Genomic DNA, 21,894 nt, shown 5'->3' with positions numbered 1-21,894 from the left:
TTATCATCTTCATGGTATAATTTCCTATACAACTTCTGAAAAGCCATTCTTATTTCAGCGGGTTCAGATCTTGGGCCCATATCTGGATCTCTAATTTCTTTGATTAATGCGGATGAAATTTCTTCTCGAGTTCTAACAGCTAGCTGATGCCCCACTGTTTCATTAAACTTGTATATTTTTTTCCTATTGGCGTTAGCCCGAACGATAGCTTTTCCAACTAGTATTTCGGAGATGTAATTTTTAGCTATTGTCACTTTACCCATCTCATTATCTATCGCCCTGCCTTCCTGTATTGCTTTAGTTAGATCCTCTTCAGCTCTTCGTAGATCTTGCTCTAACAATACCATGTTTTGTTTTTCCCTTTTATTATTTTTTAAGGAGAATTTCAAAGTTTCGCCCCTGACACAAGCCTTCAAGGTATCCCATACTACGTCGATTGAAGTAGATCCAACATTATCTTTAAAAAAAAACGGGATCCATGTACTCATTTGTTGACAGTATGCATCATTAAAGAGTAATGCTCTTTCAAATGTCCATGTATTAATTTTGGATCTCATTGGAAAAATCATGAGGATGAGCATTAGAGGATTATGGTCCGACAGTACTCTAGCTAATCTGTCAATATGATAATTTGATCTCAGAGAGTTGGACATAAGCATATAATCAAGACGTACTTGTTTTGAATGAGGGAATGAGAAAAAAGTATATCCAGGATCTGTAGGATATTTAGTTGACCACCCATCGATTAAACCATGAAGCAGACACATTTCTTTTAAAAGCATTAAAAACTTTACTTGAAGGTAAACAGTTGCGCCCATTTTTTCAAAGGGTGTAAATAACTGTCGCATCTTCCACCGTCTCTCTATGGTGGAATGTGCGAAATCTGGTCGAACAAAGAACTTAAATCCTTTGTATTCCCTTTGAGATGTTGGTCTGGCTAATTTATAAATGGATTCACGAAGGAGAAAATTCCCAAAGTTAATTAGTATTGCTCTAGGGTATTGTTGAGGTTTCTGAGAATATTTAGATAACATCAAAGGGAATCGATGAGCTCTCTGTATTTCCTTGTCCAAATCCCAACCTTCAAGTTCCGGGAAGGTGGATTTAAGAAGTTTGATCATGAAACCTCTTGCTTCGTTTCCTTCGGATCCTTCGGGAATTCCAAGAAACCGCAGATTGTTTCTTCTCGATCTATTTTCATGATCTTCGATTTTAAACATAAGCAGCCTCATGCATCAAGCCAAAATCCAGTCGGTAAAATACCGATTCGCTAATAGCTCCCGGTATTGAGTTAAAAATACCCAATCCCAATGCATCAACCCAAAAGCAAAAATCGCTATTTAAGGAATCCTTAAATAGCGATTCCTTAAATAGCGATAGCATTTAAGGAATCCCAAATTGAGATTCCTTAATTTAAGGAATCTCTATTTGGGATTCCTTAAATGCAATGCATGAAAGTAAAAAAATTAGCGAATTCGCTAATAGGGGGAGCAAATTACCATGAAGATGAACTGCATGGTAATTTGCTAAAAGTTTGAAAAATGCACTTTTGTGCATTTTTCAAAGTTTCATGTTGCGCACACACATGCCCTTAGAGCATGTGTGTGTGCAACATATGTGCACATATCAATTTCAGGGGTGCAATAGGGTGTCATTTTGACACCCTTGCACCCTTGAAATTGCATGAGCAATTTGCGAGAACCTACTGGTACTCGCTATTTGCTCATGCAATCTCCAATTCATTCCTATGGGCCTGGAGGCCCATAGGAATGATTGGGATGGCATTCCTTAATTGCTACTCGCAATTTGCTAGTAGCAATTAAGGAAAGTTAAGGAATCGCTATTTGAATAGCGATTCCTACATGCATAGCCTTTTGCTATTCCTTATTAGCGATTCCTTATTTTTCGCTAATAAGGAATCGCAAATGCCGATGTTGATGCATATGCCCCAAGGTCTTTTATGATCCCGTCATGATCTTTTTCTTTTTTGCGGAGATCGATAACATCGGTTTCCAAGTTTTCTATACGTGTTTCTACAGAAACCAATCTGTCTGAGATCTCAATGCATGTATTACCGACTTTCTTAATTGCACCTTGTAGTTTTTCGATGGCATCATGATTTCTTTGGTTGTCTTTCTTAAGATCTTTGTGAAAAAGATTAATTGAACTCAGAATTTCACCAAGCGATGGTTCTACTGTTGAACCAGAGTTTTTCAGATTGAAGTTCCCCCCTTTTATCTCTTCCAAGCCTGAAAATTGTTGTTTCATTTCATCCATACTCTGTAAGAGGGGATTTTCCCGTGAAGAGCTTATTTTTCTTTTGACCGTGTCAGTTCCAATGCTGGGATCATTGATTTCATCGTGAATTGCTTTGTTATGTCTTTGACGTTTAGATCTTTTTTCCCTAATCTTTTCCTGAGGGTTGTACCTAAATTGGTTTTGCCAGATTTCGAGAATCAAGGGAGTTTAAATCATCGTCAATTTGTCCAGAACTCAAATCGCTTGTATCTGTAATAACGCTAGGTTCGCTTGATGTAGACAATCCGGTTTCGTATATATCGGAGTCCAAGTCTTCCTCAGTAGTCATTTTATTGTTTCTGTTGCTGTTGCCCACAGCAGTGGTCTTTCAACTAGGTGCAGGAGGACAAAATTCATACAAGGTTTTTAGGATGACCACTCACTATGTAAATGAATTCGATTCAGATTTAGTGTATTCAAATGTGGATAAACTAAAAACATTGCATGGTGCTGGCCCTCCTGGGTGCATGCTCAACAACAGCAGCCAACTGATGAGGTTGCACTTCTACTTGAATGTCACTTTGAAATCACCACTAAAAAAAAAAGAACCCAGTTCATAAGCTTTCATCCATGTATCAGTGTATGTAAATTTATCTTATGTAGATCACCTGAAAATCTGGCATGGATCCAGCCTGCTGGACCTACTTTGGAGACCCCTGACCTAGTTGAGTTCTTAAATTAGTTTATTTAAGAAAAACGCCTCTTAAACGATAAATACAACAGTTCATAAAACATACTGCCAACTGAATGTATATTCAAATTTAAAATCTTTTAAAGCCATTACAAATCTTGCCAATGCTATGGTTACATCTAGATATCGCACTGAGAATAAACATTTCACAGCCGACATTCTTGCTATTTAGCTATGCTTTAAAAAGATAGGTTTAAGCTTTGAAAAGTTAAAAAAGTAAGCCAATCTATAGCAATATAAACATTAGTGCATCGCTTTCCCAGTCCACAGAAACAGTTTCTATCTGGATGCCTAAAAGATGTTATGCCCTCTGGAGAAGCATACAGACGATAAAGCCATACTCTGAATTTTAATACTGTACTATGCATAAACTAGTTTGGTAGGTAGACTAAATACACCCCCTAGGTTAAAGTAACACAACTGAGGATTATTAATATTATTATTGCATTTTTAAACAGCAGGTAGCTACCCGATGAGTTTCCCAGTGCTTAGGTGACAAGCAGACCAGCTTAAGGAGTGGTGCTGGAATTAACCAGGGTTAAGACTCTACGGCATGAGGTATAGATTAGAATAACCAGGTTTTCAACTCTCTGCGAAAGGGGAGGGCGTTCCACAATCTGGGGCCGAGTTAAGAGAAAGAGCGTCCACCCATCCGGGAGTGTATAACTCTGGGAACTGTGAAAAAAGAACGATTACTTTAACGCGGAGTGTGAGAAGGGCGATAGGGAGTGATAAGATTATGCAGACACTGAGGTCCTGAGCACAAGTGGATTTTATACATATAGCAAAGTGCCTTGACTTCAATGTGCTTGTCCACTGAAAGCCAGTGAAGGTCATGAAGAAGACCCGACACAGGGGTGGAACAAGAGTCTGGCGGCAGACTTCTGGAGCACCTGAAGTCGTCTGATTGCTCTTGTACTTTACAATCACTTTGCACTTAGCACCAAAAACCAAAGGACTTCATTCACAAACCTTTCTTCTATGGTTAGTAGGCATCTACCCATAGAAACTGAGGAGTAAGACACAAGTAAATCACACCTAATTACATTCACAATATTTGTGATTTGGGCATATAGGGTCAGAGGTATTCTTGACACATCATGGTCTTCAGAAAGCAGGTTGGTTTTTCATATCATGTTGGGCTGAGGTCAAAATTCAGCAAGTATGATAAGCTTTTAAGATGAGGAGAATTGAGGTGATTACATTACCTTGTAGAGGCTAAATGAGGTCTGGGACGGTTGATCCACCACTCGCATGTGAGGTTGGACTTTAGGTCTACATTACATTACAGCCTAGCAGTTACCATAGTTAGGTCCTAGGGGTGATTACAGCCCCTTATACATAGCCAAGCAAAGTAATTTCTCTTTGCAACCAATCTTAAAAAATGAAAATCAGAAAGTGTAAAGATAATCGATCTTCTGTCTCTTATAGGAGTGCTATATTGGCATCCTAAGGATCCTTTTTAAGGTCTTGTACTTAGCTCATTTGTTATTTTGATGTGACTAAATTATTTTGCTTCATAAATTGGTCCCATATCATACAGTAGGATACCTCTAACCAGCCTCAACTGACATATTTACCTACTTCATTAAGATGTTCTAGTACTATTGGCCTGGAACACTAAATCTAACAAGTAGGAAAGAAGATGACCTTACGGTCTATGGATAATTCTTGAAAAGCTTTGTGTTCTCAAAATAGTTTATGCTTAGCTTGAAAGTCCTGTCTCTGTTGTTTTACACCAGGGATCTCTGTATGGCAATGTATTTAGACTGAATAAGATACATGTTAACAGTATCATCATTTTGTACCATGTCTTAAATTGTTATGGCCTACAAAGTAGGGGAAATGTTCTGTTCATTGCTTTGTGAAGGATGAAACCTGACAATCCTTTTGTTTCACCTCTGCAGGTGCTTTCCAGCCTTTAAATGCAGAAAACATTGTGGAAGACGTTGGAAACATGTGGCGGACGATGTATAAACTTACAAAAACCTTTGCAGAGGTTCCTGCGCCAAAACGCGTGGCTGAGAATGTCAAATTTAAAATTGACAAATTTAAACAGCATCTTCCCATTATCTCTGTTATCTGCAACCGTGGAATGAAGGCCAGACACTGGGAACAGGTACTAAGTAGTGGCGGCTGGCAGGGAACAAGGGTGGAGGGTGAAAAAAACAAACTAAAAAAAAACCACTAACCTTTTCAGCAGCTGGGTCTCGCCTCACTTCCCTGCCGACGTCCCAGAATGGAACTGGAAGCAGACAATGGCTCCCTCCCCTAAGCCAATCATGATAGTTGTGATTGGTCCGTGCGCCATGGTTCGGCGCTCAGATGGGGAATGGGACACTGGCATGTTCCTCACCAGGCTGTGTAATGCAGCCTGGTGTGGAACATGCAGTGAGCATGACTGTTTGGCCGGCCAAACAGTCATGCACACTTAGCGGAGGAGCCGCCCCGGGTACTTACATATTACTATACTAAAAACGATGATTTCAGTGACACAGTAAACACAATTAGGCTCAGTTGTACTAAACGTTATGCAGCCACATTGCAAAAAGTATAAAAAATTGTGCAGTGCCATATTTAATCTGAGGCACATGCTGATTATGTCATCAACACTACAAAAACATTTTACCCTGATACTAAGCATTGCGCTGTGGTACTATGGCGAGCCACCGATAACTTCTGTAAGAGTTGTACTTGTATATACCATTCAGTAACAGTGCAAAGTGCAAGTTAATCATCCTACGTTAAGCTGCCTATGTGTATTTTCACATAAATTACACCTTACATCTCCTTTGCATAAATAATTGGGATTGGTGTTTCCTGACACAAAGCTATTTTTCCGCACACTCACTACAACTTTTGGCACAAAATAATTTGTATGGAAGAAAGTTGATCAGCGTTAGTGTTTGTGCCAAAAAGCGCTGCCTTGTGTCACATGTTTGCCCGCGCTAATGTATAGTATATCACGTCATTAAGCGTTATATAAAGTTCAGAGTTTCAAAAATTGATGTTCACCTTTTCATATTCTTTCTGCCACATAATGTGCTGGTTATTGAACTATCACAAAAGTGTTTTTGCCATCAGCTGAAAGGGTTAACTGATATTAATTACCCACTCCCATAATCATAACCCGGCCTGAGTGTGAGGCACACAGTGTGGTGGATGAGCAAGTAACAGATGCAAACATACTTAGTAAAGGCCAATGAAGCTTTTAGCTGCTTAAACACCTACAACCTGATCACTAGCACTATTTTCATGGTATCACTTCATCAACTGTTGCTCACATGGATGATTAGGATGAACACAGGCAACCCTTCACCCCCAGCAGCTTGGAGCGAGCTACAAACAAACTTGAATGCAAATAAAGTAAATAATTTAGCATCCCTCACCAAGCCTGGATTCTACTGGTTCTTGCAGCACCTGTGAACTTGTAATCAGTTAGGAAAACATTTATACATTTGAAACACCAACAATTCAAAATGTATGGTGGAAAAAATCATGAGTTTGAACTTTAAAAGTATGGAAAAAAGAGGATCTCAAAAAAAGTAAAAATATGATGAGCTCCAGTTAAAGAAAGGTTTAGCGTTAGGGTGAAGTTTAGACCTACATTATAGATTATGGATTAGGAGTAGGATTATTTTCAGAAGAAGGGCGAGTGTTGGGATTAGGGTAAGGGTTTGGGTTAGGGATATTATTACATTTAGGGTAGGAGTGCGTGTTGGGGTTAGGCTTAGAATAAGGGATAGGGTTAGGGTTGGGGATAAGATTATCTTTAGGGTAACAATGCGTATTGGGGTTAACAAATAACACAGCACACAAAGGGTTGAGGCAAAGATCCTGCACCTATTACTAATAGTGGCCTGATAATATTGCGATGGTGCTGAAAAACCAGGAAGTGCACCCCTCTCCACTCCCTATTGGGTAAACCCAAATACAATCAAAAACAACAAATGGAATTAGCACCCATCATTTAGAAAATCTCATTAAAATTAATTGGAACATTAAATATCCGTAGCAGATAGTAGAAGAAGCAGGTCCAAAGTGTGCTTGTGATGGAAATAAATGTTCTTTATTCATATAATATATTCAAATGCTTAAAATCCAAATCCATATTGGGGTTAGGGTAAGAGTTAGGATTAGGGATACTATTGGCTTTAGGGTAGAGAGTGTGTTGGGTTAGGCTTAATAGAAGGGATAGGGATAGGGAAAGGGTTAGGGATAAAATGACCTTTAGGGCGAGGATGTATGTTGTAGTTATAGGGTAAGGAATAGAGTTAGGGTTAAGGATAATATTACCTATAGAGTAAGAGTGTATGTTGGGATTAGGGTAGGGGTTAGTTTTACGGTAAAGGAATGGCATAGGGTAAGGGATATAGTTAGACTTTAGACATGTTTTAGGGGTAAAGTTAATGTGAGAACGAGCATGAAGATGAAAATTAGAATTTGTTTGGTTAGAGCTATGGATAGGTATGGGGAGGGAACGTAAAGGGGTAGTGTTAAGGGGTTGGTTCTAGGGTTAAGGTTCTCACGTGTATGGAGCAAGTGTGAGCGTGATCATTAGAGCTATGTAGTGGGGAGCATGGACAACACGAATAATTGCTTGTAAATGAGAAAACACAACTAATTGCCAATTACTCAGGCTGTGTTTATATTCAAAATTTAGGTTTCCAACTGTGGGGTTTAAATTTTTGCCCTTTTTAATGACACATTTCTAAATCTCAACCTACATTCCTTTCACTCACCTCAGACACTCGTAGCATACAGACAGCAGGGTTATTGCCCCCATTCTTAGCATCCGCATAGGCTGAACGAATATGAGGATGTCACAGAGGGCATTAGTAATATTTTAAATGAGATGAGGTGTCAAACGTGCAGAAAACTGCTTGCACATATTAGTCACCCATGTACAATAAATTGCGGAGATATTAGAGATGAGCTTCTTAACAAAATCTATAAATAATACTGTTGAGGCGTACAAAACTGAAACATAAAGATGATTTGTGTAATGTTTGCCAAAGGCTCATCCTCTGACATGTTACACAGGCTTGATTTCTAGTCCATCTTTTTTTGTTCACATCATCACTTCAGACAGAGACCAGACATATGCAAATTCGAGCAGAAAAAAACAATCTATGAGTGTCCATAATCTTCTGTGACACATTAATATGACTTTGTGGTGGTAATCTTTTGTTCGAATGCTCAGCCACGGCTTGCAGCATGCTTCATCTTCAGGTACACTCCTAGGTGGAAATAGACATGCAGCTCAATAGTCTGAAGTATCGAGATTGTTAAGAAAGGGAGAAGTGTCAGAAAGTAAAGAGAGGGCACTTTTCTAGCGTGTTTCTAGTGTGCAGCACAAGTGTTGACATGTTTCTGCCCTGTCATGTGCCACAAGGATCATGCACATTCATCAGGATTTAGCAAGAGTCAGATGATGACTCCACATGAGTGTGTAAAGTAATGAGTACATAGTCATTCAAAAGGCTATTTCTTAATTCCTGGAACATTGGTTATATGCATTTGGTTGTAGAATTTGCCCTTAGTCCATCTGTAATTGTGACATGGACATGGAGAGGCCTTAATGTATAGCCAAATCATATGACCTTGTATTCATCTCCCCACCCACGATGTCTAGCTTCCTGAAGCATTTCCAATCCAGATTAAGGAGTTTCTATAAAGAAGAGAAAAGCTGTAGTGTATTTTTCAATTGCAAATGGCCAGAAAGTACTCACATTTTTGATGTAAGATCATTTCAGGTTTTCATTATGGCACCTGGGCATAACTATCTGATGTATGAGGTAGATATGAATGTTTGGTACCTGATTATCTTTTTGTAGGTAGATAAAAAATGTGCAGGGCTTGCGGGATATATTGTTGTTTCTTCTTTCAAAGTGACCTTCTGGTTGCTAAGTTTCCGAGGAGCGGTGGCCTTTGTCGCAGATTATTTGGTAGACTAATGTGGAAAATGTTATAGTATTGTATCCTCAAAACAATAGTTAAAATAAAGGAGACCCATATTGGTGGTATTACGTGCCTGGGGTACCAAGGTGAGCCCATGAGGGCAACAAGGTTTTTACCTGCTCCACTGGCATTTTATCTTCATCTAAAGTTGTCGGCCATAGATTTGGAAGGGCTCCCATCATCCAGATCTCAGTTTTTTTGTTTTACATTTTAGAGTGTGGTCGGCTATCCAGGTGTCAATTACTAGTAGACAGTTTATGAAATTGGTGCTTTCTGACTCAGGATCGCTGTAGAGCGGCTATTTTGTGATGTAGACCAAAATGAGACATATAAAGGGGCTGATATTATAGCACGTTTAGTCCTGCATCAAGCAGTTTAAAGCCAACTCTCCAGACCTATAAGAATGGTTTGATGTATCAGTAGGTCAGTTGAACTGTGTGTTCAGTCATCAGCTATCATAATGTATAAAGTATGTGCATATTTATATGGTGTTTAATACCGCTGTAGAGTAACCGCCTAATCATCCAATATTCTCTTCAGTAGGGAACTGTGCCAAAACAAGTGTGCTCACACATTTTATCGTTTCAGATCAGAACTGCAGCAAAGAGCGTTGTAAGGTACTGAAGTAGTGAATTTGGTTGACTCACGCATAAAGTCTTGGTAATGATTTATTCCAATTTTGTTTTTTAGATGAGTGAAATAGTAGGATTTGATGTAACACCAGATGAAAACACATCACTCTTGACCATGCTAGAGTATGGACTGTCAAAGTTCATTGACAGGTAAGCAACAGTTTTATATAATTTTGTTTTTGATTCATTTATAATAACAACTGTTATTACATTATCAGATGTTATTACACAGAAATCTTATTAAAACAACAATATAAAAATATTAAGAGAAAAGATTGAGCAACATACAGAACATGTATTTTGTAAAGCGCACGTTCAGTGAAAAGGGTATTTTGAATAACAGATGTTTATTGTTACCCAACTCAATGGTACTAATTTTACTGACCTGAGAAGGATGAAAGACTTAGTGGACTCGCCGGGTTTTGAACCTCTGATTATGAGGTCAAACACAGGCCCCTGCGGTGTCTGAATTAGTCCACTGAGCCACCAGATACAAGGGGTGCCAATCTCCTACAACCAGTCATCATCTCATTGTAGCACTCAGTTGTTATAACAGTACTTGTGTGACTGATGTTGACCTCCAGCACATTCCTCATGGTAGGGCTGTCTGGCAGGAACTGAGAGTTAAGGCTGTCCTGTATCTGAAATTCACTTAGGGCCCCCTGACGATGTCGGTCGGAGTTGCCTCTGAATGACACCGTCTTGGTGTGGGAACCGACTGACCATATGTTGGCGGTTCCGAACACCATATTACTATGCAACCACACATGGTGCTGTCGCAGACTCCCATTTCTCTATGGGAGCTTGTGCGTTGGTGGAAACTGCCCGAGGCACAAACTCCCATAGAGAAATGGGAGTTTGTGTAAATCCCTGCACCGTGTGGCAGGCACCTGATGGTCCCTGCCACACGGTGCAGGGATTTTCTGGGGGGCACACAACCGTAGGCCGCAGATTGATTGGGAGCCCTGCTAGGGGCCCCCAATTTCGCTTTCCAACAATCTTTCCATGTCGGAAAGCCCGACATGGAAAGGCTGTCGTAAACCAACGTCATCTTGATGGCGGAAACGCTCCTCCCTGCAAAAGGGCACCCATACAAGGTTCGAACACATGGTACTCTAAAGATTGCAGAGGAAAAAGAACGCCCTTATCAAATGCCCTCAAGAAACAAGACAGCAGCCTCATTAGAAGGGCAAGACAGGATTATTCTAGATCACTGGTAGACGCAAAGCGAAATTGGGAGGAAACTCATTGGCAGGAGTTAAAAGAGGCAGCATTGAATCGAAATCCTACTGTATTTTGGGACCTCCTGAATAGAGGTAAGCGGGCTAAAACGATAAGTATCCCAAATCATATAACAGAGCTGCAATGGTTCAACCATTTCTCTGCTATATATGCGGGAGAGACTGCCTCTGTAGACCACGAGGATGAGCACAATCTGCCCCCTGCCGTTATTTTCCCGCCTGATACTAGTTTCGGGATTCAGGAAGTTACCCTGGCAATTAAAAGTATCGCACCTGGCAAAGCGGCAGGGCCAGATGGTCTCCCAGGAGATCTACTTCTACATGATCCAGCGCCCTGGGCATCGCTTATCTCTGCCATAATGAACGCTATAGCTAGGGGCTCCATGGTACCTGAGTCATGGAAAGCCGCAGTGGTGATTCCCATATACAAAAAGGGTAATAAGGAGGACCCTGCCAACTACAGACCTATTAGTTTAACTGATGTGATTCAGAAGGTGGTTGGTAGGGTTCTCCTTATGAGATTGAGGTCATGGATCGAAGATATGAACATTTTATCTCACTTCCAAGCAGGTTTTAGGCAAAAGGTAGGCACAATGGATCAAATTTTTTGATTTTTTATGATCTACTGGAAAGTGGTAGTTCTAGGAAAAGGCACTTTATACTTAGCTTTTATAGATCTTAGGTCTGCGTTTGACTTAATTCCTCGTCAAAGATTATGGCAGGTTTTATTTCCACTATGTGTCACCCAAGAGATCCTCGCTTTTTTAATGCTTCTCCATGAGGATAACCATGCCAATATTAGATGGGGTGCCCAGGGCCAGCTTACAGGGCGTGTCGCGGTGAACAGGGGGGTTCGCCAGGGCTGCGTATTAGCTCCCACCCTGTTCTCTCTATACATTAACGGGGTGGTGGATCACCTTAGAGACGACCCAGCTGATGCTCCAGTCCTGGCTGGTGAAAAAGTTCCCACCCTCCTGTTCGCTGACGACACTCTCCTGATTTCAAAATCCCCTGCTGGCCTACAAAAATGTTTAAATAGATTTGGCTCTTTCTGCAAATCCTATGGCCTTATCATAAACACTGAGAAAACTAAATTAATGGCAATCAACGCTCCAAGACGCTTTAGATACACTTTTAGTCTGAATGGTACCCCGTTGGACATTGTGGACTCTTTTGATTACCTAGGCATCCGAATTGCGAAAGGGATGAAGTGGAGCCCTCACTTAACTAAGATGCTCCTATGCCACAAGAGGGCTTCGGGTGCCATTATTAGAGAACAACATCTCTCTACGAGTAGACCCGTGGCACCGGCCCTTGTGGTATATGAGGCAAAAGCATTATCTTGTGCTATGTACGGTGCTGAACTATGGGGCCATGAAAATATTCATGACCTAGTTAAGTCTGAGAACAAATTCATGAGGGATCTTATCTCTGTTCCCACATCATCTCCTTTAAAACCATTGTTTTATGATTTAGGCAGACACTCCATTCAGGACATTGCACGTCTTCGACCTTTATTATTCTGAACTCATATTAGTCGATACTGGGAGGAGGTTAAAATGGATCTCCCATGTAAGCCAATTGTTGAGAACCATTGGATACGAAGATTGCTGGGAATCCCAGATAACCCCTTCGAAACAGGATCTTAAGAAGGCATACTGGAGTTGGGTTAATGTCAGAGAGTTGAGTAACGGCAATGTGGGGAAGCTGACTGAGGCCTTCTTCGAGCATAAGCCTCTTTGTAAATTGGAACCCTATCTTGACTTCATCCAGATTCCCCTGGACAGATCATTGTATGTGCGATTCAGATTAGGGACTTTACCTCTCAACTCTGTCACAGCTAGTTGGAAGGGCCACACACGCATATCCACTGGCTGCCCAAGCTGTGCAGCCCCAAAGGAGACTATTCCCCATTTTATCTTTGCCTGTTTTACTTATAGAAGAGCGAGATCCAAGTGGCTGAGACCGATTTGCAGAATGCTGGGCAGTCGAGACCATGTAACTGTGTTGCGTATCTTAAAAACAGACACCTCGTCCCTCACTATTGTATGTGGAATGGCCAAGTATTTGGGTTGCGCTTGGCTGTTGAGAAAAAAAAAACTTGCCTCCCTTATGCACTGAAATGTTCTAGTGGCCAGTTTTTACTCTCTTTTACCAACTCCTATACAATGAAATTTGTGTCCTTTTGTTCTCCATATTTTGTATATAGTGCCTTACCTCGTGATATAGTTCAATTTTAGATACATTTACGATCAATTCTTTTATTGCTAATGTTCACCTGATCCTTTTTAAACTTTTATTGTATGTTGTGCTTTTATGATATTTTTTATCGAATAAAGCTATACCTACCTACCTACCAGCAGTAAGGGATTATGATAGGTTTCCGACTGGCCGACGGGCTCCTTGAGCTCGCCGGACCACTGTTGGATTGACGCCCGGTTTACACTGTGACGACGACATTGAAATTTGGAGGTCAGACTGTAAACCTACGGTGTCAGTCAGTAAGCCTCCGATGACCGGACGGAGGCTTACCTACTAACATCGTAATAAGGCCATTAGAGGTACATGATCGGGCCAGGTATTTGGGTGCTGGATGCTGTAGTAGGAAATGGTGATAGCACCTCAGACCATGGGATAGGATGCAAGCCAGGCATGGCTTTGAAGCTCATTTCAATTTAGTAGCCAAAGTAGGAGACTTTGATGGTCTATTCTTGGCACCATTTACAGCACTCAGGAGATGGAGGCCAGACCTCTTTCCCCTTGATGTTAGATGAGGCAGCAGATAAGATTTGCAGAGAGACAGATAGTGATAATGAACTTTAAAGAGTTCAGTGAGAGCTAATATATTATTTGCTGAGAACATTGGAAAACTGACATTATAACCTAGTATGTGTGCTCTCCTTGAACAACATGTAAACTGTATCGTAATGCAGTCTTTACTGAAACAAAGTACACATTTACATTATTTACATTATTTTATGGCAATGCATGTTTAACAGGGCACTATGAAACCTGGCATTGTGGCATGGTAATATCTGCTTTACTAAGAAGGGTGACAACTGTTGTAATATCATTGCACTGTGTACTCTGTTCACAAAGGTACATTTTTGACATATTTAGATTTACTTATGTGGAAACTTACTATTGTTCATGTGTAAACTTAATAATGCAGCTAGCACTAACTTTACCTTTTTTTGCTTTTACTGAATGAAGGATCACACCTTACATCTGGATGGATCCTAAATACATTCATACAATATTTTTAGAAATCTTTTGTATATCTTTAGAGCTTCAAAATTCCTGTATGTTGATGTACAACCTTTCACAATCTTCCTTAACAAAACATCTTTGACCAATGTTACTGAGCCTGTGTACTTTAAAATGCTACTTCCATTTGCATATTTAAATTTGTCTAAAGGAGCCACCGAAACTCTTGTAAAGCACTCCTAAACTCCTATTTAAACATTGTGACCATTCCTACTGGCCAAAAATGCACAATATTGTCTCAAGTTCCTCAACTGTTATTTAATTATGAATAGCAGACATTGGCCAGAAAACATATGTTAGGCTAGGCCCCAATGAATTACATTAAATTGACCTCAGAGTCTCTGCAGTCCCCCTTAAAGAAATTGTGATAGGTTTGAGGACAAGTGTTAGAACTGTCATCCGTGGTGTGGTCTTCCCCAAAACCAATTGCCTTCACCACTCTGTTTTCAGAATTTTGTTGTTTGGGTGTTAGGACTCTGTGCACTTTACCACTGCTAACCAGTGCTGAGGTTCTTGTACTTTCTCCCTAAAACATGGTACAATTGGCTTATACCTGATTGAAATATTTATTTTACTTATAAGTCCCTTGTATATGATACTACCTGTACCCAGAGCCTGTAAATTAAATGCTACTAGTGGGCCTGCAGGACTCAATGTGCATCCCACTTAAGTTGCAATTTAAAACATGTCTGCAGAATGTGGTGTAGTTTTAAAACTGCCAATTCGACCTGGCAGAATAAACCTTTTGCCAAGCCTCAACCTTCCTTTTTAAAATATATGTCACCCCTAAGGTAGGCCCAAGAAAGCCCATAGGACTGGAAGCATTGATTAGTTTTTCACTACAGTAAATCATATCTTTTCAATTGAATAGCATTACGTTACATTATTACATTTAATAAGTGTTAACGTTTGGTTGGGAACAGAAAGGATTGTCAAGTTTGAACTCACATGAATTGTAATTTAAAATCCTTTTTAGTGGTAAAGCCAGATTTAAGGTCACAATTGTGAAAATGCCACTTTCAGAAAGTTGATATTTTCTTGTATTAACCATTTGGTGCCTGCTGCTTGTGTCCTGGGTCACATGACTGTGCATAGCTTGACAGTTGGCCTTTGTATTTTTCTCCCAGTTTGTAAGAAAGAGGACAACTAGGTATTGGCAGCATGTCCATCGTGTCAGTATTGGTTGGGTGGAGCTGTTTCCTGCCCCACTTACATTGCAAAGGGGTGCCTCCAACACAAACACAAAGGGACCTGACAGCAGTTTTTGAAGACTTGGCTGGGGAAGGGAAGATATTTCCAGAACCAGATGTGGGGGAAGCCAGGCTGTTACTACCACATCAAAGGCTGGCATCAGGTACGAATATTGAACTTTTTGAACACGTTTTTAGGACACTCCTGGACCTGTGAAAGACTTCAGAAGGACTGCCTTGTAGTCCAGAGGACTGCCCTGCTCCTTCAGGCCTAACTTGTTGTTCTGAGGACTGTCCTGCTACTACCAGAGGACTGCCTTGCTGCTTGAGGGCCTGGACTACCAGAATGACTCCAAGGGCTAGTTGGCTTGTCTCCTGTGTGGACTACAGGGACATACAAGTTCCAGAGAACTTGAGCCCTGCACCTTGCCTCTGCTTGAGTCCAACCCCTTAAGTGGTGCCCCCGGGTCCTTAACCATGGGAAGTGGTATTCGAGGTGCTGCTTTTGCCTAACCCCAAAGAAATTGCCAGAAGAACCATCAGAAGACCAGAAACATCCTGCCAGCCAATCCGCCCAAGGTGCATCACTGGCCGACCTGCCTTCTTTGTTCTCTGAAGCAGCAAATCCTATTCAGCGGGACCTCCGAGCAATGGTATTCGGCTTCATGGAGTCTTCTACGGCTATGGCTTGCAGCTTTGTCCCACTGGACATTTTTAACTTCCGAAACATTGTCTAAGTCCGCCTGTAAAAATCTTCATTAGGCTTGATAGTGACAGACTCCCCATCGACAATGATGACCTCCTCACCCTGGAAACTGGCTTGGCTTGTTTAGATCTTTTTCTTGTCAACAATGGCTTTACTGAGACCTCATCCAGCACTCCCCAATAACGACAACTCCTCCACAGACACAGCCTGCTGTCATGCCCTCCTGAACTCTACCTTCTCCTGGGCTTTTGTTTTCTTCACAATTTCCTCTAAGTCCAAAGGTAAGATCAGACCTGGTCCAATCCACGTCAAGTATCCGAACCAAAGCAGTCACCCTTAAATGTTGAACTTTACTCATTTTTCACATTACTAGATACCCGCAGTTGGTGCCTTTAAGTTAAGTCTGACTGCTTTTGTGCCAAGCTACCAGGGTTAAGGACTGGCTAATTTAGTGACTTTTGTGGTTCACCCTGACCAGGATTGTGGTTGTTGCTTGAGAAGGGTTCTAACCCAATTTTTCAATTAAATGTATTAATTTTCATGGGTTAGTTAATTAAAAACCATCACATGACTAAAGCAACATATGTTATAAAAGTACCCTTATCACTAGTAAAATGCAACATAATTAAAAAAAAAGTTGTACAGTACTTACTTCAATAAAAGAAAAATTACAATGGTAAGTTTCAATCAGATGATAACATTCATTTGTAGTACAGTAAATAAAATGTATATCACATCCCAATCTACCTCGATTGGCGTTGAATGCTATTTTCACCAAAGTTAAAGTCAATGAGATACTACGCATACTAAGAGCGTGTTGTAAGATAGACCTGGATAATTTTTTAGGCTGTAGCAAGACAGTGCTTCCAGTGCTTATGTAGAGAAAAAATGCACGAGAAGCTGTGCAAACTTGGAACAATGGTGGACAATTACTCAAGATGTTTTTTTGGAGTCAATGCATCTAGTATATGCACAAAATTAAGGGTATTGAATACTGTGGGACTTGGGGCATAATAGGCAAAGTCGCTGGGTCTTTATCGAGGTTTCATAAATCAAGAGTTTAACACTTATTTAGAAATACGACTATTATCCAGCAGTAGTAACACCGAAAAGTTTCATTACAGAGGAGTGCAAATGTTACATTGATTCCCCTTTCCTAACAATGCCTTTTATAAATGTTATTCACAGGGCTTTGAACAATGCGTAGACTCAACCTGTTCTACAAACTGCATTAAGAATTTAACTAAACTCGCATTAAATGCTACATTTGTGGTGCTCATGCACTCAACAACTGCACGCCTGAACCCCCAGACTCATAGTGGGCTTCCTTAAAAGGCGCCTGAGTTTGGCCAAAAGATTTGGGCAGATATATATTATGTTTATAAGTGTGTCTTCTGCCTTGCTGCACAGCCTGCAAACAGTGGAGTTTGAATTTTTAGACCATGGAGGTAGGCTGTTCAATGTTAGCAAGGTACTGAATCGCTGCCACATAAACCTGGTTTTAAGTAGTATGAAAAACAAACGAGCAGGTAGGATTGGGGACCAAAGGAGGAGTAGCTGTTTATTATTTGCCACGGGCTCCCTTGCTTGGTCATTTACTTTTTATCCTCCACGAATTATATCCAATGGATTTGTTTCTTTAGGAGCCTTTTAAATTCCTTCTTTGAACGTGGCATGGCCAGGAGGTCCAATGCTGTAATAGCGATAAGGAAGAGTCCATGTACTCAATTCAATTTAACTTTATTCAGTCAAATGGCCATTAAAGTGCACAGTAATAAATACATTAAGAGCATATTATTATAAAAATGCTGATCGCATTAAAACACCATTGATATATACAGTAATAATATAGATTTATCTAAAACAATGTCAATTTAGCTACCAATGTTTGCAAGGTAACTTTCATCTTCGCATTTCAGACCTTCACAATCTGGATACATCAGAGTTTGACTGCTACAAAAGTTTTGATTTCTTTCACTCAATCAACAACATATTTATCTACTGTACAATGGTGTCAGCAATATTCCATTTTATAAAATCATATAAACATATAAAATAGCCATAGATAAAAGCGTATCAACATTGTATCATCAAGTCCTATAAAATACTAAGGTGCCGATTACGATCCGGTAAAAAAATTCCCCGTACGACTCGTATCCGGTCTTTTTACCATACGAATCGTACAAGTGCCGTACAAACTGCCAATTACGATTCGCATGGGAAAAAGTCCATACGAATCGCATTGGGAATTATTCCCCACACGTCCTCGGGTCGGAAAATGTGTCCGCCACGGACGATTTACCGTACAAATGTGAAAAGTGAAGTCCGGCCGCGGAAGTACGATCCATCCCGTGCGTCCGATGTTACAACCGTATGGTAAAAACACCGTCCGCACCGAACTCCCATAGCAACCATGGAGACATGTGCCCGCATACGCGCTGACCCCCGCCCAGCCCCCGTATGTACGCGCCGACCCCCCTCCAGCCCCCGTACGTACTTGTCGAACCCCCGTGTATGTACACCCGTGTACGTGTCGTACCCCCGTGTATGTACACCTGTGTACGTGTCGAACCCCCGTGTATGTACACCCGTGTACGTGTCGTACCCCCCGTGTATGTACACCCGTGTATGTACACCCGTGTACGTGTTGTACCCCCCGTGTATGTACACCCGTGTACGTGTCGAACCCCCGTGTATGTACACCCGTGTACATGTCGTACCTCACGGGTGGGGGTACGACTCGAACGTACACGGGTGTACATACATGGGGGGGTTCGACAGGTACACGGGTGTACATACACGGGGGTACGACACGTACACGGGTGTACATACACAGGGCGGTACGACACGTACATGGGTGTACATACACGGGTGGGGGTACGACTCGAACGTACACAGGTGTACATACACGGGGGGTTCGACACGTACACTGGTGTACATACACGGGTGGGGGTACGACTCAAAAGTACACGGGTGTACATACACGGGGGGGTTCGACACGTACACGGGTGTACATACACGGGGGTACGACACGTACACGGGTGTACATACACGGGGCGGTACGACACGTACACGGGTGTACATACACGGGTGGGGGTACGACTCGAACGTACACAGGTGTACATACACGGGGGTTCGACACGTACACGGGTGTACATACACGGGTGGGGGTCCGACTCAAACGTACACGGGTGTACATACAAGGGGGGTTCGACACGTACACGGGTGTACATACACGGGGGGTGCGACACGTACACGGGTGTACATACACGGGGGTACGACACGTACACGGGTGTACATACACAGGTGGGGGTACGACTCGAACGTACACGGGTGTACATACACGGGGGGGTTCGACACGTACACGGGTGTACATACACGGGTGGGGGTACGACTCGAACGTACACGGGTGTACATACACGGGGGGTTCGACACATACACGGGTGTACATACATGGGGGGTACAACACGTACATACAGGGGCTGGGGGGGGTCGGCACGTACATACGGGGGGTGGGGGGGTCGGCGCGTACATACGGGGGGCTGGGGGGGTCGGCACGTACATACGGGGGCTGGGGGGTCGGCGTGTACATACGGGGGCTGGGGGGGTCGGCAAATACATACGGGGGCTGGGGGGGTCGGCGCGTACATACGGGGGCTGGGGGGGGTACGGCGCGTACCGGGCCACCTACTCTGGTCGTTTCGCGCCGTACTTCGCTTTTCCGGCACTTTTTGGGTGCCGGGAAAATATTGCCGTCCGGACTGCTGTCGGTTCGAATCGTACTTCCTGGGTCGTGAAACGCTGCCTGAAAGCGTCCCGACGCCACGTCGCAGCATTCCCGGATCACATTCGTATGTATTTTTTCGTCGGTCGGTGTTTTTTACGATTCGTACGGAAATGGTGTTTCCGTGCGAATCGTAATTCCATGTTTGTAAAGTTTTACGACCGGGTACGAGTCGGACGGAGAAAACGCTCCGACCGACGGTTCGTACCCGGTTTTTCCAGGATCGTAATCGGCACCTCAATATGTCAGTAATCATCGATCCATACTACCAGTATTATCTTCATACAATTACACTTCATATTCATGAGGTGCTGTGTGTCTCAGAGCATCAGCGTTCCTCTGTGAGAATTCCTAGGTTGGCAACACTTGCAATTCAGTTAAGGCTGGGACCTCACGAACAACCTGTGACATAAGCTTCAGGTGCTTAAAGCAGACACTCAACAGAAATCTGCTTACGGCAAATACAATGAGTGATGTTGTATCAGATTTTAGTATCCTCAATGCCACCCTATATTGTCTGATGCCCAATCTGTAACAGATGGGACGAATCAATTTTTTGCAATGAGAATGATATTCATTGCAGAAAAGAAATATGTTTTGCACTGTCTCCAGTGTATAACCACAAGCTGGATATGCTGCTGTATCTATGTTCATTTCCCATACATTAAATGACCTTAAGGGTAAACAGCCAAGTCTGAATCTCACATAGAGACTCTTCGCCATAGGTGAATAAAAAGCTCAAACTCAGGGAAGGGTTTCATATTTAGAAACTCAATAGTCAGACGCCACGCTGATCTATTAGTACAATACCGTTCTTCTATGAATGCCCAGTACTTAGCTTTCACAGTGAGAATATCATTCTTGCTAATGCACTCCGGGCATTCCTATAGGCGAGTCATCCCCAGCGATCTGCACCAGAATTTTATATGGCGAAGCCAAGTGATCCGCTTGGCACCATTCAGATTTAAAACTTCTTTCAAAGATTCACGATATTGGCCTTTCTCCGGAGTGGACCAAATGTGTAGCCAGTAAATCAGTGGTTTAATTGCGACCACGTCCCCAAATCTCTTCAGCCCTAGGTCAAAGAACAGTGAAATCAGTGGAGTACTAACTGGGACAGGTATAAAAGACCTAACAGATGTATTTTCCCTCACCACTAGCTTATGCAAGTCACCATGACCCCATAATTCTTCACCATATAGTGCAGCATTTTCGGCTTTCATTCGGTAAATCTTCAGAGCAGGAGTAATTCACCGAGACCAGGACTGCTTGTGAAAACGCAATACAGATTTGGACTTATAACATAGAGATAGATGGCTTTTGAATATTTGGGGATCCCAACTTAGAGTTTCAGTTAACCTTACTCCCAAGTAATCACATTTAAACACCCTCTCACTGGTTTCCCCATTATCTTTACTGATCTACATTTTCCCTTCATCTTGCCATATATTTTATCTTCTCTACATTTAATGCCTGGCCCCTGGTCTCACAGAATCCCAAAAATGTGTCAATTAGCCTCTGGAGTCCCATTGCGGTCCTGAATAGGAGTAATGAGTCGTCAGTGAACAACGGGATTGGTACTTTTCCTTCATTTAGCATTGGGAAATCATTGTCACAATCCTGAAGTTTGCTGACCAGCCCATTTACGTAGAAGGAAAACAGTGTGGGCACAAAGACACAGCCTTGGTGTACCTTCTAGCCGGATAGGGATTTTGGTAGTTAATTTTCCGGATTTCCATTCTCTGGATTTCCCCCATTGGACCTGCGCGTAGTTGTCATCATGCATCCTTAAAGGTAGATTCATCAGTTGTTCCTGGGCTCCCATTCCTTTTAGAACTACCCAAAGCAGTCCATGTAATCCTTGTATAGTAAACCTCTCTGGGGAGTGCTTCGTTCTTGCCAGATTATGTTGTCCAAAGTGCCGGGTGGTGCATTCTTGAACCAATTATATGCTTTGAGAAATGCTCCTCTCACAGCCAAACTCCTTCTGGAAGCTTAACTGCAGGCCCACTTGGACGAATTTCGGTAGACAAAAGTTTGATCGATAGATTTTAGCTATTAATCGATCAATGAGTATTTAGTCCCTTCCCCTCACTATTTCCCTCCCATATGTCAAAGTGGGGA

The 21,894-nt window shown here is 42.0% G+C and overlaps 1 protein-coding gene across 1 annotated transcript in view; it reads left to right on the top strand.

Annotated features, from left to right (window-relative positions):
- DNAH3 (dynein axonemal heavy chain 3) overlaps positions 1 to 21,894 on the top strand; it is a 694,204-nt gene that overhangs the window by 330,114 nt on the left and 342,196 nt on the right. Inside the window, exons 18-19 of the mRNA XM_085629109.1 lie at positions 4,897 to 5,108; positions 9,641 to 9,732. Coding sequence (XP_085485235.1) covers positions 4,897 to 5,108; positions 9,641 to 9,732 — 304 coding nt within the window. The remainder of the gene's footprint in view (positions 1 to 4,896; positions 5,109 to 9,640; positions 9,733 to 21,894) is intronic.

This window comes from Triturus cristatus, chromosome 10 (genome assembly GCF_964204655.1).
Source record: "Triturus cristatus chromosome 10, aTriCri1.1, whole genome shotgun sequence".
Lineage (NCBI taxonomy): Eukaryota > Metazoa > Chordata > Amphibia > Caudata > Salamandridae > Triturus > Triturus cristatus.
The sequence above is the reverse complement of the archived record's forward strand: the minus strand, read 5'-3'. Positions and strand labels throughout refer to the sequence as shown.